Below are 17,539 nucleotides of genomic sequence, written 5' to 3' on the forward strand. Positions count from 1 at the left end.
ATGCTGATGTTTCTAGCTACAACAGTGCAGTAATTCCTAACAATACAAAACAATACACGCAAATCCCAAAAATGTATAAAATGATTAAGAAATATAGAAATATTAGAATGAGCAATGTCAGACTGCGCAATATAAATATATACAGTGCATTCGGAAAGTATTCAGACCCCTTCACTTTTTGCACATTTTGTTACGTTATAGCCTTATGCTAAAATGGATACAATTATACATTTTTCTCATCAATCTACACAAAATAACCCATAAAGACGAAGCGAAAACAGTTTTTTAGATTTTTTTGCAAATGTATTAAAAATAAATAACAGAAATACTTTTTTTACATAACTATTCAGACCCTTTGCTATGAGACTCGAAATTGAACTCAGGTGCATCCTGTTTCCATTGATCATCCTTGAGATGTTTCTACAACTTGATTGGAGTCCACCTGTGGTAAATTCAATTGATTGGACATGATTTGGAAAAGCACAAACCTGTCTATATAAGGTCCCACAATTGACAGTGCATGTCAGACCAAAAACCAAGCATGAGGTCAAAGGAATTGTCCGTAGAGCTCCGAGACAGGATTGTGTCGAGGCACATATCTGGGGAAGGGTACCAAAACCTTTCTGCAGCATTGAAGGTCCCCAAGAACACAGTGGCCTCCATGATTCTTAAATGGAAGAAGTTTGGAACCACCAAGACTCTGAAGGTCAGGGCAGGATACTGGGCGGAGTCTGGCTAGTGGTGACTATTTAACAGTCTGATGGCCTGGAGCACTGTGTTTTCCTTGGAGCGGGCGAATGCATCGGTGTCCATGACGTGGCTGGTTTTCCCTTTATAATCCATGATTGTCTGGAGTCCCTGCCACATATGTCTCGTGTCTGATCAGTTGAATTGCGACTCCACTTTGTTTCTGTACTGACGTTTTGCCTGTTTGATTGCCTTACGGAGGGCATAGCTGGACTGTACACTGTGGCACTTTTGAAAGGGGTTAATGTTAATGGTTTGAAGCACCCCTTGGGAATAGGTCAAGACCAAGGGCATAGATCAGCCACAAACCAATGCCATCAGTCCATTAGAGGTTTTATTTATGGGAGACCGTGTACCTGTATCGTGTCATAGGGTTTGTAGGGTAAGGCTATCAGGCTTGTCAGCTTATCAGATCCAAGGCACGGTCCACCTCTACCACATACAGATCCTAATTCGACCTATATTGTTACAGGAAAATAATCCAGCAACAGGATTTGAACATTAATCCATAATGTTGCTTGATCGATTGTTAGGCTATGATAGTTGGGCAAAAGTAGGCTACATGAAAAGTGCAATCCTGTAAACATGACTGTGTTAGTGTGGGTTTTCAGTGAATTTATTTAAATCACAAAGCTCATCTCCAAATTCTCGGCAACAAAATAGTGATCAAATTAAGATCCTGCATCTGTAGTGGTGTTATTTGCTTTACAGTACATAATACCACTAGTATTTCATCATATGACCAAAGACTGAGGTCACTGGGTAATTGTTCTGATCATTGCCTTTAGGCTTCTTCAGACGGAGCATCACAAAGAACGCCGTGTACAAGTGCAAGAGTAAAGGGACCTGTGAGATGGACATGTACATGCGCAGGAAGTGCCAGGAGTGTCGTCTCCGGAAGTGCAAGGAGATGGGCATGCTGGCAGAATGTGAGTATATCAGCACTCACACCAACAGCTGTTGGCATCTCTCCATTTATTATCATTGGATACTCTACCTATTATGTCACACTTGATGGTACAGTCTGTGAGGTACTGGTATTATTGATAAGGTAAGGGACCAAGAGTAAAGGGAAACCATAAACCATCATTACTGAAAGATTCAACAAGAAAGGTGGTCATGACATTTGAAGGAACACCCATGTTTCTTCCCACTTGATGGCCTTTACTTCAGAATCCATGTAGTTGCAGATGCATAGATCTCCTACTGCATCGCTAAGCATATTGCTATTTCTTATGTGCAAAAGATTATCTTGCCAATGACAGGAAATGAATTTGGTGATAACACCAGCTCTTTGATATACTACTATGTGCATTTATTACTTGAGAGACTGCACTGCAGGTTTTAATAACTCATGGTACATGGTACCTGCCCGCACAAAAATGTATATTCAACCCCTTTCTTTTAATTCAACTGAAGCACTGGCACATCTCAGAGGACCTTTAAGAAGAAGTGCACCTACTATTTCCCAATAGAACAAATTGCAGGGCATATCTTCAATAGTATTGCATTTTACCATTCATGTATACATTTACCATTCATGTATTCATATAAATTACATGGTTAAACAGTCACTCACTCTCAGTATTTGATTCAGATTGACATATGTCTAGCTGTGAGTCTGACCCCCTGACTATCTATTCAGACTGTATGATATCATAATCTTTTTCTTTCAATGCACTGGGGACATTCTAAGACAATAGCAGAGAACTTTCATTTTGGATTCTGACAACTTTTTTGAATTTCACTGAGGGACAGTGTGTCATACCGCTCACAACAGAAAGGTCTCACCATTGTTGCTATTCAAGGGAAGGAGACGCAGAGAGAGAGTCAACTTGAAGATAAGGTATTTTTGCAGAAACAAAAGAAGAATGGGGAAATTAAGGTGTAAATCTTGATCAAAAAGACATGGTCATGATGTAATCTTTGTCCTTCCCTCTAGCCTAATCCTACCACTAAGAAGACCCAATTAGTGGGTGTATTTGGAGAATCAGGCAAGGAGAGCAGGAGGACGGAGTTCACCATTAACATACTCGCTGCATTAACATACTCGCTGCATAAAATACAGGAGTTGTATAATTAAGGAATAAGGCATGAGGGGGTGTGGTATATGGCCAATATACCATGGCTAAGGGCTGTTCTTATGTACCGTACAATGCAGAGTGCCTGGATACAGTCTTAGCCATGGTATATTGGACATACTGTATACAGTACCACAAACTCTTTACCAACGTAATTTTTTTTGGTTTGTTTGTGGTGCAGGGAGTCAGCTTTTTGTTCACCCACACCTGTGCACAATTGCTAATAAGCCATCCACAACGGCCCGACTATACATCTGAACATCTGAGGCTTGCACCTGACCCTAAACCGCAAATATAGAAAATGCGCTATGGGCTAGTCAAAGACGTCAGAATATTTTTTTGACAGGGTGTGCACTATTTTTGAGCCTGATTTGGATATATTTCTGCTTTGGTAGGCAACTTGTCTATAATTAGATATGTGCAGCTTCTCTTCTGTCATTATATGTTGCCCTAGAAGACTAAATAAACCTTTGTTCACCAGAATAATGTAAAATCGATAGAATGAATGCTTCAATTTATTTGACATCGGTAAAGTTCTCTCATCATCTTTCGCTGAGAAAATAATATGACAGTGTGTCATTATTTGGGAAGGGTGTCAGTGTACTGAGAAGGCAGCATTTGAACAGTCAAGTTTAAGTCTAGCAATACTCAGAGTGGGGACCCAGGACCAGTTTGGGGAAACCCTGCCTTAGTGAATGATTTGCAATGTAAGGACTCAGAACAGTAAGAAATAGAAGGGGATGGGAGAAAATGCAATAACTGAGAAAATACTGGAAAGATTTTCTGTGCAAAATTTGCAGATTACATCAGTTTGACCAGTTGTAAGGAAATAGAAAGCTGTGAAAATGACCCAACATGTTTCTGATAAGATTTCAGTTCAGCTTGGATGCGTATTTTATGTGGTTGAAATACTACCAGCTTTTATGATGCTGATAAAGATGGCACCTCTACAGACGGTATCTAACTGAGCATTCACATTCTCTCAAGATGCTGAAAGAAATAAATCCTATTTCTCCACTCCTGTTCTCGTGTCAAAATTTGGCATACATTTGGTGTATCATTTTACAGCAAGAAATGCTTATTTCTGCAGGAGTTCATATTAAGGCTATGTGAGGGGTTATAGACCTACAGTCAGTGTCCAAATTTCAGTTTCCATTTAACCCATCTGAACAGTAGGCTACAGTTCCCTTGACGTGGCATAGGCCGATTGGAAGTCCCCGTCTTGTGACTGTTAAATTTGTATAGCGCCTCACAATCATCACACATAATATAGCAGCACTGCTATCATCCTCTTTTACCACTTCACCAAACCATTACTTTTCTGGTCCTCCCTTCTCTTTATTTTAAACTCTCCTTTCGCAGCCAATCTCTTATTGAATTAAACTCCGACATTGTCCTTTTTGCCTCTGTGGATTGATGTTAACTTTTTCTGCCTGTTCCCAAAAGAATTTGGCGATTGGTGGGTAGGTTTATTTGGCATGTGTACAGTTAGGCCCTAAAGCTTAGGCTTATGCACTAATGCCAAATAGCCTCAAATAATGAAAGAAAACCTCAATGTAGCCTATAGATATAAATAACACAATAATTATACATTTATCTATTTTTAAAGGTTTTGCTTTCTCTTTATTCAAACCGTACGCCCCCCACCCGTCCTTCATCCACACAATATTTAATGACCTTAAACCCATATCCGCAGGGACTGCGGGTTAGGAGTGAACCCGCGCGTCACTACCATGGCTTTCAGCCAATCAGCATTCAGGACTCAAACCACCCGGTTTATAATTTAGAATATCATTGGGGATTTCTCAATTTGTAATAATGTCTAAAAGAGTTCCCTAATTATCTGAACTTTACATCTGAGCTAACCTCTTACCTTAGGTGAGAATTAATGTTGAAAACTTGCTCAAAAACTTTCTGAAACCCATAGTTAGACTATAAAGCCAATTTAATAAAATATCAAATGCCCTGCTGTATCATTGGGCATCAGGCCTTTTCTGGCTGGCTACGGTGCATTCACAAAGAGAATCACTATTGAACAAGTAGGGGGGAAATCCTCCTTCAACACATTTTTTGAACCCATCATCACTGTCCACAGGTCTGCTGACAGAGATCCAGTGTAAGTCTAAAAGGCTGAGGAAAAACACGAAGGCCTCACCAGGAGAGTCCACTTGGGACGAGACAGAGGGGGGAGACAACGGAGACAGCAAACAGGTCACCTCCACCACCAAACTGTCAAAGGTAAAAGCTCCACTTTTTGCTCTTTAGAATGTTTTTTGTGCTTCAAAATTTGAGTGTCAGTGATTCCTAATGAAGGAATCTAAATACAGAAAATGATTTACTAGATTTATTAGAAAATGATTTACTAGAAAATGGTGTTAGATGTTTATAGACTAAGACAAACAAACCAGTTCCTGAATGACCTTCCTAAGGGGGGAAAAAAAAGGTTATTAGAAAAGTAGCTTTTGTTTGATGGTCTATATTCCCGAGAACTCCAAGGTAACCTGTGTTGTGACTTTACTTTCATTAATCTGATGACTGTTATTTATCTTATCAACTAACTATGTTTAATTGTTACCCGATTAAATGAATCATGTAACAATTAACTCATTAGGAATTTGGGGCACCACGAGAGCAGCTGTTTAAAGAATTACCTATTACATCCATAAAACAGTCAACACATTAATCACAACCTCTTATCATATCATCATTCTGAACAGTCATAACCTCTTGCATCTGAAAACAAAAACAGCCTTACTTATGATTCAGTACAACACAAATTGGTTTAATTATTTATTTACTAGCTAACTAAATGATAACACAGGATAAACATACACACTTAATACATTAGGAAAGGTGCATAGCAGACTGACACAACATATGGCTGCTTCTTACACAATGAGATGGAGAGAGATTGAGAGGGAGAAAGAGACACTTATCGTTGATACACTTTAGGAAACTACTCTCACAGTAATCATATTCTTTGCACACCAACGGCTGCCCGTTTGGAGTAAGAAATCATTAATGTATTTACGTTTAAAGGCCCTTTGTTCGCAGTGGATCTCTGTCGGAACCAGCCCTCCTTAGGAAGGGTGTTGTGCCTTTCAGTGGCACGCTTGTAAGGCTCTGATTATCCAAAAGGGGTCCTCCCCATCGGCTTCTACTATTGTTCACTCTGGAAGATGCTCCTTGGAAGATAGGCTAGCCAGCCGTGTCGATGGTACCAGTGGGGTGATGAGAGTAGCAGAATACGTTGGTTTGATGACTAGTAGAATAGTCCAACTTAAATTTGATTTTCTAGATACATTCATAGGACAGCTAAACAGCTGTACCAGTGATTGTCTGAGAGGGGAGTTTTCTTCTCCATCTCGTGTTGGTATTCAGGGTTCAAACCACTTTACACACACAGCTGCAGCCTGGTGATGTTCTGGTCTAAATGTTAATTTCTTTACCAATCCTTTTATGCACTCTAGTCGAAAGGGATGGTTCCGTCAGGCTGACACTCTCTTACCTCACTCGGGGCGTGACTACTTACTGTGCAAAGTTTAATAAGAGACAAATTCTCTTAAAAGCACATTCCTAACTTAACAACAATACGTTCATCATTTTTAATATACAATGTTAAGGTTGGATAGTGTATATCCTTTATAACAACAATTATGACATCACAAAATAACAACCCATATGACATTATTATTTAGATCACCCCTGACCATTCCCCACGTTCTCTGTTAGGAATATTTTTATAGTATTCGGATCCTCACAGGACAGTCATGACACCTGCCTAAATAACTATCACCCTGTAGCACTCACATCTGTCAATTGTAAGTGCTTTGAAAGACTGGTCATGAGACAAATCAACACCATCATCCCAGACACCCTGGACCCACTCCAATTCGCGAACCACCCCAATAGATTCACAGATGACGCAATCTCAATTGCACTTCACACTGCCCTCTCACACCTGGACAAGAGGGGAAATAACTATGTGAGAATGCTGTTCATAGACTACAGCTGAGCGTTCAAAATCATAGTCCCCTCCAACCTCATCGCCAAGCTTGTGACCCTGGGACTGAACACATCCCTCTGTAACTGGATCCTGGACTTCATGACCGGTCTGCCCCAGGTGGTAAGGGTAGGCAACAATACCTCTGCCACGCTGACCTTCAACACGGGGGCCCCTCAGGGTGCGTGCTTAGTCCCCTCCTGTACTCCTTGTTCACCCATGACTGCGTGGCCACGCACGACTCGGTGGTAGGCCTGATCACCGTCATCGATTAGAAAACCTACAGGGAGAAGGTCAAAGACTTGGCAGTGTGGTGCCTGGACAACACCCTCTCCCTCAATGTCAGTAAGACCAATGAGCTGATCGTGGACTACAGGAAAAAGAGGGGAGAGCACGCCCCCATCCACATTGACAGGGTTTTAGTGGAGCGGGTTGAGAGCTTCAAGTTCCTTGCCATCCACATCACTAAGGACTTAACATTGTCCACATTGTCCTCTTGAAGAGGGCATGACAGCACCTCTTCCCCATCAGGGGGCTGAAAATATTTGGCATGGGCTTTCTGATCCTCAAAATGTTCTCCCTCAATTCGCTACAGAGGGTGTTGCGGACGGCCCAGTACATCACTGGGGCCAAGCTCCCTGCCGTCCAGGACCTCTACATCAGGAGGTGTCAGAGGAATGCCCCAAAATTGCAAGACTTCAGCCACCCCAGCCATAGACTGTTCACTCTGCTACCGTCCGGCAAATGGTACCGGAGCATCGGATCTCCGACCAACAGGCTTTGAGACAGTTTCTACCCCCAAGCCATAAGACTACTTAAGACAGCTAAATAGTTAATTAATTGTTAGACTATCTACACTGACACGGCGACTGAGTTCATCAGGAAGTGTATAGAGGATGTTGTTCCCACTGTGACTATTAAAACCTATCCAAACCAAAAACCGTAGATAGATGGCAGCATCCGCGCAAAACTGAAAGCGCGAACCATCGCATTTAACCACGGCAAGGTGACTGGGAATATGGTTGAATACAAACAGTGTAGTTATTCCCTCCGTAAGGCAATCAAACAGGCAAAATATCAGTACAGAGACAAATTGGAGTCGCAATTCAACGGCTCAGTCAAGACGTATGTGGCAGGATCTACAGACAATCACGGATAATAAAGGGAAAATCTGCCATGTCGTGGACACCAATGTCAGCCACGTCACGGACACAGTCTGTTGTCCCCACTTGCTTCAAGATGTCCACCATTGTTCCTGTACCCAAGAAAGCAAAGGTAACTTGCTTAGTCCCCTCCTGTACTCCCACGACTGCGCGGCCACGCACGCCTCGAACTCAATCAAGTTTTCGGACGAAACGACGGTGGTCGGCCTGATTACCAACAATGACGCGACAGCCTACAGGGAGGAGGTGGAGTGAGTGGTGCAAGGAAAATAATCTCTCCCTCAACGTCAACAAAACGAAGGAGCTGATAATGAACTTCAGGAGACAGTAGAGGGAGCATGCCCCTATCCACATCGACAGGACCACAGTTGAGAAGGTGAAAATCTTCAAGTTGTTTGGCGTACACATCACTGACAATCAGAAATGGTCCACCCACAGACAATGTGGTGAAGAAGGCGCAACAGCGCCTCTTCAATCAGAAGGCTGAATAAATTCGGCTCCTAAAACCCCCAAACCTTTACAGATGCACAATTGAGAGCATCCTGTCGGGCTGTATCACCGCCTGGTAAGGCAACTGCACCACCCGCAACCACCGGGTTCTCCAGAGGATGGTGCTGTCTGCCCAACGCATCACCGGGGGCACACTGCCTGCACTCCAGGACACCTACAGCACCCGATGTCACAGAAAGGCCTAAAAGATCATCAAGGACATCGATCACCCAAGCCATGGCCTGTTTAACCCGCTATCATCCAGAGGGCGAGGTCAGTACAGGTGCATCAATGCTGGGACCGAGAGGCTGAAAAACAGCTTCTATCTCAAGGCCATCCGACTGTTAAATAGCCATCACTAGCTGACTACCACCCAGTTACTCAACCTTGCAAATTAGAGACTGCTGCCTTATGTACATAGACAAAGAATCACTGGTCACTTTAATAATGGAACACTTGTCACTTTAATAATGTTTACATACTGTTTTACTCATTTAATATGTATATACTGTATTCTACTGTACTTTAGTCAATGCCACTCCGACATTGCTCGTCCTAATATTTATAGATTTCTTAATTCCATTCTTTTACTTTTAGATTTGGAGCTTGGAACACAAGCATTTTGCTACACCTGCCATAACATCTGCTAAATATGTGTATGTGACCAATAACATTTGATTGGATTTGACACTATCTTGCACACTCACAAGACTATATAAACACACTATATACACACTCACACACTACACTGACACACTCACACAAAACCCACACACATTCACATGCACATAACGCACACACATACTGTCACGGGTGTCGTAGGGTGTAGACCAAAACGCAGCGGGACTATGTACACTCATCATCTTTTATTTAGGACAAAGAAGGAAAACCAAAACATATACAAAAACACAACAACGATTAACAGTCCTGTAAGGCATGAAGCTATGCACAGAAACAATCTCCCACAATTCCCAAAACAAACACATTCCTATTTATAGGACCTTCAATCAGAGGCAATGATAGACAGCTGCCTCCAACTGAAGGCCCCAACACCAATTAGCTAAACATAGAATACAAACGACTAGACTGAGCATAGAAATAAACTAACATAGAACAATAACCAAAACCCTGGACTAATAAATCAAATACCCCTCTACATACACAACCACCCCGAACCATATAAACCAAATACCCCCTCTACATGAACACATACACAAACACACCCTAAACCACATAAAACAAATACCCCCTGCCACGTCCTGACCAAAGAACAAATAACCCCTTTACTGGTCAGGATGTGACACATACCGACACATGCACACACATTCACACACAATTTCACACTCATCATATGCTGCTGCTACTCTGTATCTACCTCAAATACCTCTTACCCCTGCACATTGATCTGGTACTCTCTGTATATACTGTAGCTTAATTATTGTGTATTTTATTCCTCTTGTGTTACTATAAAAAAAAAAATGTAACTGCATAATTGGGATGGGCTCGTAAGCAAGCATTTAATGGTAAAGTCTACACATGCGCCGAATACAACGGGTGACAAATACAACTTGATTTTAAATGCCCTATACTGATTACTGGATATGGGAATTGCATGATAATGACAGCCCAGTGTTAAAATTAACTATGAATATTTCTACATTTCTAAAGCCCTGTTGCCACCAACAGATTGTATCACTCACAGCTAAGACTGACACTTTAAAAGTATGACTCATAAATAGCCTTAGTGTCATACAGAATATAATTTAAAACTGATTGCTAATGGTTTTCTTTCAGGAGAAGATTGAGCTCAGTCAAGAGCAGCAGGCTATTTTGAGCTTCATCGTAGAAGCTTACCAGAAACATCGAATCCCTCAAGACATGGCCAAAAAACTGGTATTTGATATCTCCTACAATTCTAGCAAATGTGTCTTTCAGCAAGCCATCGTGTATGCTTTACAACTCAGACTTATTCGTAGATCATGGAAGACACCATAAGAGACCCTTGTAACATATCCCAGAGTAGATGATTTCCAAGTAAGACTCCAGCAATGACTTATACCACATGCTCTCTATCCCAGTAGAAGTCAGACTGTTCTCTCCCTCATAACTTAGATGCAGTTGCATAACTCTCCTTATCAGCCAGCAGTGTCATAAAACTTCACACACATTCTGTAATTCTCTTTTGTGTCCCCTTGTTGTTTCTCCAGCTACAGGAGCATTTCAATGCAGACGAGAACTTCCTCCTTTTGACAGAGATGGCCACCAGTCATGTTCAAGTGCTGGTGGAGTTTACCAAAAACATTCCAGGTCTGGACTTCTATGACAATGGTCATTCCAACCTTTTCTCTTGAAAGAAGTACAATATAGGATACTCCTATTAATTATCAGTCAACCATTGGCCTTTTGTACTCCATACTAATAGTCTAATCAGTTCCTTGGCACCATCATAGTGTCGTGTTAATTCACCACCATGTCGTGGAAATTACCACCAGGGACACTCAGTCAATCTTAAATTAATCATCCTTTATTATCAGCGCATTGGAGAGGTTCCAACCAACTCAAAGCACCATAGTACACATGTCAATCAGGAGCTCTGCTGGGGAAGTCCCAGCAGTTGTCTTATATACGGCGATACGCAGACAAGTTATATTTTCATGATTTAGTATAATTAATTAATCATTACAGTTTTGTAAACCTCTTCCCCTAAAATGACATACCCAAATCTAACTGCCTGTAGCTCAGGACCCGAAGCAAGGATACGCATTCTTGATACCATTTGAAAGGAAACACTTTCAAGTTTATGGAAATGTTAAATTGATGTAAGCGACTATAACACATCAGATCTGGTAAAAGATAATACAAAGAAAAAAAACATGTTTTTTTTTTTTTTTTGTACCATCATCTTTGAAATGCAAGAGAAAGGTCATAATGTATTATGCCAGCCCAGGCACAATTTAGATTTTGGCCACTAGATGGTAGCAGTGTATGTGCAAAGATTTAGACTGATCCAATGAACCATTGCATTTCTGTTCAAAATGTTGTATCAAGACTGCCCAAATGTGCCTAATTGGTTTATTAATTCATGTGACTGACTAATACTGGTTCATAACATGTAACAGACCAATACATCACGAGGCTTCTTCTCTCTAAGCTGAGACCTTGAAACTGAGATATTTCGTTCTCAAAACAAAGGGTGAACTGTCTGGGCGTTCTGCCAAACTGCAGCTACTGATAGTGAGGATTCGTTCAGTCAGTCACTTGCATGAACACAGAAAACAGTTATTGGAAAAGCACGTGAATTGAACACAGAAATTAGTTATTATTAGTTATTATTATTAAACATAAAACATTTCCAGCACAATAGCAACATGATAACAACAATTAACTTGTTTGACTTAATATCATAAGTCAGAGCGGGTATTGACCCGGGTCATTACAGTGACACAAGACTGTGTTCGTCCACTGAACAAAGGTCTAGGCATTAACTCATTAAGCTAACACAAGTCTTCAGGTCTCAGGCAAGGTTACTCATCACAGAAACATAGTTCACCAAACCACCTCTGTTACACTGCATTGAAATGGAAAGATAAGTCTTCCTTAACTAAATCTCTTTCTATTGAGGCGTCTACTGAGTGACTTTATTTAGCCTAGCTAATTTACTAGCAGGATGTTTTCTGTTTCATAATTTTTTATTTCTCACAAACCACCCATCCTTCCCTTCCTCCCTGCAATAGCCTCTCCTGACTATGTTTGCATGCTTGTGTGTGTGCGTGGGTACGGCCCTGACAGGTTTCTCGGCCCTGGACCATGAGGATCAGATAGCTCTGTTAAAGGGCTCGGCAGTGGAGGCCATGTTCTTGCGCTCAGCACAGGTGTTTACCAGGAAGCTACCCCATGGACACACAGAGGTGCTGGAGGACAGGATACGCAAGAGTGGTACGTTCATACTGGGAATCTGGAGCATTAAAGGGAAAATACTATGATCATATTCCAATACACACATACTGTTACTAGAACTAAATGGTGGTTATCATCACTATTATCATGAAGTAGTTTTTTTTAACCACAATCCGTGGTTGTATGAACATGTACAGTTCCTCTCTGATTCATCACCTTGTGAGGGCCTCCGGCCCTCTCATTCACCACACACCACTCCCATGGCCATACTGTACTGTAGATTAGATCTGTCTGCAGGCAGCCATGCAGGTCTGGTATGAATAATGGATGGGTCCTGCTCTATCTGATGATCTATCTGACGAGGATGCTGGCAGACTAGCAGTGTACCAAAAGGTGCTATCTAGAACCTAAAGGGGTTCTTCGGCTGTCCCCATAGATAAACCCTTTGAAGAACCCTTTTAGGTTCCAAGTAGAACCCTTTTGGGTTTCATGTAGAATCCTTTCCACAGAGGGTTCTACAAGGAACCCGAAAGGGTTCTATCTGGAGCCAAATGGGGTTCTCCTATGGGGACAGCTGAAGAACCCTTTTGGAACCCTTTTTCTAAGAGTGTAGAGAAGCCCATCTTTTTCTCTGGGAAATTAGCATCTTCCTACTCCTCCCTGACTAAACTGATCTTTATTCATGAAACTTACTTTCATATAATTTTTTAAAGAGTGCAGCAGTCTGGCTATCTTGATTTCCAAAGTCTAGCATATTTCTGTCATATGCATATTGTTTCATTCCTTTTCCTCATTTTGACATTTAACTGTAAGATGTAAACATTGTGTTTTTACTGTTCCTGGAGGCTGTTGCTATAGTGATAACCAAAATGTGTTTTACACAGTAGGCCAACATGTAGCTGTCATTTTGACATCCCTGGTTGGACAGTTGATTGCAGAGTGGTATAGATGGCCGCTATAAGTGCGTCACGCCGTCTCTTGGCACCTCTCCAGAGTGAATGGATTGGTGGAGAGATATTCAAGCGAAAGGCCAGTCTGAGGGGAAAAGAGAGATATGGTGTCTAAAGAGGCTATTGTTCTTTATCTAAACATCGAGAGCCCTACTGTCCCCCTCTCTCCCTCTTTGTGCGCTCCTGGCATTTCTGAAAGCTTATGGCTCTGTGGTGTAGCTGACTGGAGGGGGTGAATTGTTTTGGTGGTAGTGGAGGTGGGGGTAGTTCTGCTCTCCGGATTTTTAAAATTGAAATCTGTAAAAGGTATCCGCCAATAGTATGTTACCTCAAATCTTATATCACATCTTTTAGCTCATTATAGTGGGACTGTATGGGAATTATACTAAGTATCAGTATATCATCTATGCTTACACCTTTGTACCTGTTTTAACCCATTCCCCTCAGTGATATATGGACTATACTGCCATCTATGGAAAATACTGCCATCCAATGGTTGTGCATTGAACACGCATCTCCACATCTTTTCCAGGAATATCAGAGGCGTTTATTACACCCATGTTCAACTTCTACAAAAGCATCGGGGAACTCCAGATGATGCAGGAAGAACATGCCCTTCTCACCGCCATTACCATCCTGTCACCAGGTGAGCTGCCCGCTGGGCATGTGTCACAAGTTAAAATGTAATGGTCAAATCAACTAAAATAAACTCAATTCTTTGGTTTGATGTTACTTAAAGTTGAGGTGCCGCATGCCCATATTAATCATTTTTAGCTAGTGGTGGCTAAAGTTATCTGAAGTTTGTAAACTGAACCATGGAATACAGTTTCTCCTCGCCTATAGACTACCTTCAGGGTGAAAAACCATCTGTCATTAGGTTGTAAAATACGGAACTTCCCCTTTAATTTATTATCCTCTACAGACCGGCCATACCTGAAAGACCAGCAGGCAGTGGAGAGGCTGCAGGAGCCTATGCTGGAGGTGCTCAGGAGGTTCTGTGCAATGCAGCACCCGCTGGAGCCCCAGCACTTTGCCCGTCTCCTGGGACGGCTGACCGAACTGCGAACCCTCAATCACCACCACGCCGAGATGCTTACCTCTTGGCGCATGAGCGACCACAAGTTCACCCCCCTCCTCTGTGAGATCTGGGACGTACAGTGAATGATACATAGAGGCTGGATGGATGAATAGAGGAGAGGACAACAAACATTACAACCTGACTCCTCAGACCACTTCAGAAATGGCAACCATTTCAGAAACTGACCTTATGACCATTTCAGAAGCTGCAACCATTTCGAAAGCTGAACATCGGACCATTTCAGAAGTTCTGACTACGATGCAATAAGACATGACACCGCTTTCAGATGTTGGAAATTGATATTGTGTAAGCTTTGCTCAGGTGTCCCCCGTTGCAGACCAAAGAAACTTGGAGACATTATTTAAAGAAAAGATCTCCCAACGGGATAATGGACTTACATTGTCAAGTATGCCAGATTTTGGAGAAAGTAATCTGATAACATCCCTAGTATTGGCAAATCATCTTTTGACTAATATACTTGTAGCCATGATATTGTTCGGGCACAGGAGTTTGGACTGGATCAGTTTGACATATCTCTCGTGGTTTATAAATATACTGAATAAAAATATAAATGCAACATGCAAAGTGTTGGTCCCATGTTTCATAAACTGAAATAAAAGATCCCAGAAATGTTCCATACGCACAAAAAAAACGTATTTCTTTCAAACTTTGTGAACAAATTTGCTTACATCCTTGTTATTGAGTATTTCTCCTGTGCCAAGAACCCTGTGCTTGGACAATAAAAGGCCACAGTAAAATGTGCAGTTTTGTCATAAAACACAATGCCACGGATGTCTCAAGATTTGAGGGAGCGTGCAATTGGCATGCTGACTGCAGTAATGTCCACCAGAGCTGTTGCCAGATAGTTGAATGTTAATTTCTTTACAATAAGCCGCCTCCAATGTCATTTTAGGGAATTTGGCAGTACGTCCAACCAGCCTTACAACCACAGGCCACGTGTAACCACGCCAACCCAGGGCCTCCACATCTGGCTGCTTCAGCTGTGGGATCATCTGAGAGCAGTCACCCGGACATATGATGAAACTGTGGGTTTGCACAACTGAAGAATTTCTACACAAATGGTCAGAAACCGTCTCAGGGAAGCTCATCTGCGTGCTCGTCGTCCTCACCAGATGGCAGAAAGCATGTATGGCTTCGTGTGGGCGAGCGGTTTGCTGATATCAACGTTGTAAACAGAGTGCTCCGTGGTGGTGGGGTTATGGTATGGACAGGTATAAGCTACAGACAACGAATACAATTGCATTTTATCGATTTCCATTTGAATGCACAGATATACTGTGGCGAGATCCTGAGGCCCATTGTCATGCCATCGCCTCATGTTTCAGCATCATAATGCACAGCCCCATGTCGCAAGGATGTGTACAAAATTCCTGGAAGCTGAAAATGTCCAAGTTCTTCCTTGGCCTGCATACTCACCAGACAATGTCACCCATTCAGCCCGTTTGGGATGCTTTGGGCGACAGCACGTTCCAGTTCCCGCCAATATCCAAACTTCGCACAGCCATTGAAGAAGAGTGGAACAACATTCCACAGGCCACAATCAGCAGCCTGATCAACTCTACAAGTCAAGCAGCATGAGACAAATGGTGGTCACACCCGATACTGACTGGTTTTCTGATCCACGCTCCTACCTTTTTTAAAAAGGTATCTGTGACCAACAGATGCATATCTGTATTCCCAGTCATGTGAAATCCATAGATTAGGGTGAATGTATTTCAATTGACTGATTTCCTTATTTGAACTGTAACTCAGTAAACTTTGAAATTGTTGAATGTTGCATTTATATTTTTGTTCAGTGTATATAAAACAGTTCAACATCAAACATGAAAGTTTGTTGGTGATGTAGACACCAAGGAACTTGAAACTCTCGACTCGCTCTTTTCTTCATGCGGATAGGATTTGGGCCTTGTCTGGGAGCAACATTATATCCTTTGCGTCAGACTCATTAAAGAAAAAATATTTTCATCCAGTTCGAGGTGAGTAATCGCTGTTCTGATATCTAGAAGCTCTTTTCGGTCATAAGAGACGGTAGCATCAACATTATGCAGAAAATAAGTTATAAACAATGCATAAAAACACACAAAATTGGTTAGGAGCCCGTAAAACGGCAGCCATCCCCATTCTTGCAATAATAGAGCAAACAACGTAATTATCACAGTACTAGTCAAAAATGTAGACACATCTACTCATTCAAGGGTTTTTTACTATTTTCTACATTGTAGAATAATAGTGAAGACACAAAACTATGAACAAATGGACAAATGTAGTGACCAAAAAAGTGTTAAACAAATCAAAATATATTTTATATTTGAGATTCTTCAAAGTAGCCACCCTTTGCCTTGATTCTCTCAACCAGCTTGAAGGAGTTCCCACATATGCTGAGCACTTGTTGGCTGCTTTTCATTCACTCTGCTGTCCAACTCATCCCAAACCATCTCAATTGGTTTGAGGTCGGGTGATTGTGGAGGCCAGGTCATCTGATGCAGCACTCCATCACTCTCCTTCTTGGTCAAATAGCCTTTACGCAGCCTGGAGGTGTGTTTTGGGTTATTATCCCACTAAGCGCAAACCAGATAGGATGCCGTATTGCTGCAGAATGCTGTGGTAGCCATGCTGGTTAAGTGTGCCTTGAATTCTAAATAAATCACAGACAGTGTCACCAGCAATGTACCCATACACCATCACACCTCCTCCTCCATGCTTCATGGTGGGAACCACAAAATGGATTACGTTCAAACGGCTCTCCTGTGAAGTAGTGACCCGCGACATACGCCTGAAACGGGTCACAAATGATCGGCTCAAACGCATTAAGAAGGAAAGAAATTCCACAAATCAACTTTTCACAAGGCACACCTGTTAATTGAAATGCATTCCAGGTGACTACCTCATGAAGCTGGTTGAGAAAATGCCAAGAGTGTGCAAAGCTGTCATCAAGGCAAAGAGTGGGTACTTTGAAGAATCTCAAATCTCAAATTTATTTTGATTTATTTAACCCTTTTTTGGTTACTACATGATTCCATATGTGTTATTTTATAGTTTTGATGTCTTCACTATTATTCTACAATGTAGAAAATATTTTAAAAAGAAAAATACTGGAATGAGTAGGTGTG

The 17,539-nt window shown here is 41.7% G+C and overlaps 1 protein-coding gene across 5 annotated transcripts in view; it reads left to right on the plus strand.

Moving 5' to 3' along the window:
* LOC106573302 (bile acid receptor) overlaps positions 1-15,043 on the plus strand; it is a 24,676-nt gene extending 9,633 nt beyond the window's left edge. For 4 of the 5 annotated variants that reach the window (XM_014148237.2, XM_014148238.2, XM_014148240.2 and 1 more), the window contains 7 exons: positions 1,536-1,676; positions 4,924-5,066; positions 10,278-10,376; positions 10,691-10,790; positions 12,273-12,419; positions 13,863-13,976; positions 14,253-15,043. In XM_014148237.2, the coding sequence (XP_014003712.1) occupies positions 1,536-1,676; positions 4,924-5,066; positions 10,278-10,376; positions 10,691-10,790; positions 12,273-12,419; positions 13,863-13,976; positions 14,253-14,491 (983 nt within the window). In that variant the 3' untranslated portion in view covers positions 14,492-15,043. The remainder of the gene's footprint in view (positions 1-1,535; positions 1,677-4,923; positions 5,067-10,277; positions 10,377-10,690; positions 10,791-12,272; positions 12,420-13,862; positions 13,977-14,252) is intronic. The other variant, XM_014148239.2, reaches the window with a different exon arrangement.
* The last annotated feature ends 2,496 nt before the right edge of the window (positions 15,044-17,539 follow it).

Source organism: Salmo salar, chromosome ssa16 (assembly GCF_905237065.1).
Source record: "Salmo salar chromosome ssa16, Ssal_v3.1, whole genome shotgun sequence".
Taxonomy (NCBI): Eukaryota; Metazoa; Chordata; class Actinopteri; order Salmoniformes; family Salmonidae; genus Salmo; species Salmo salar.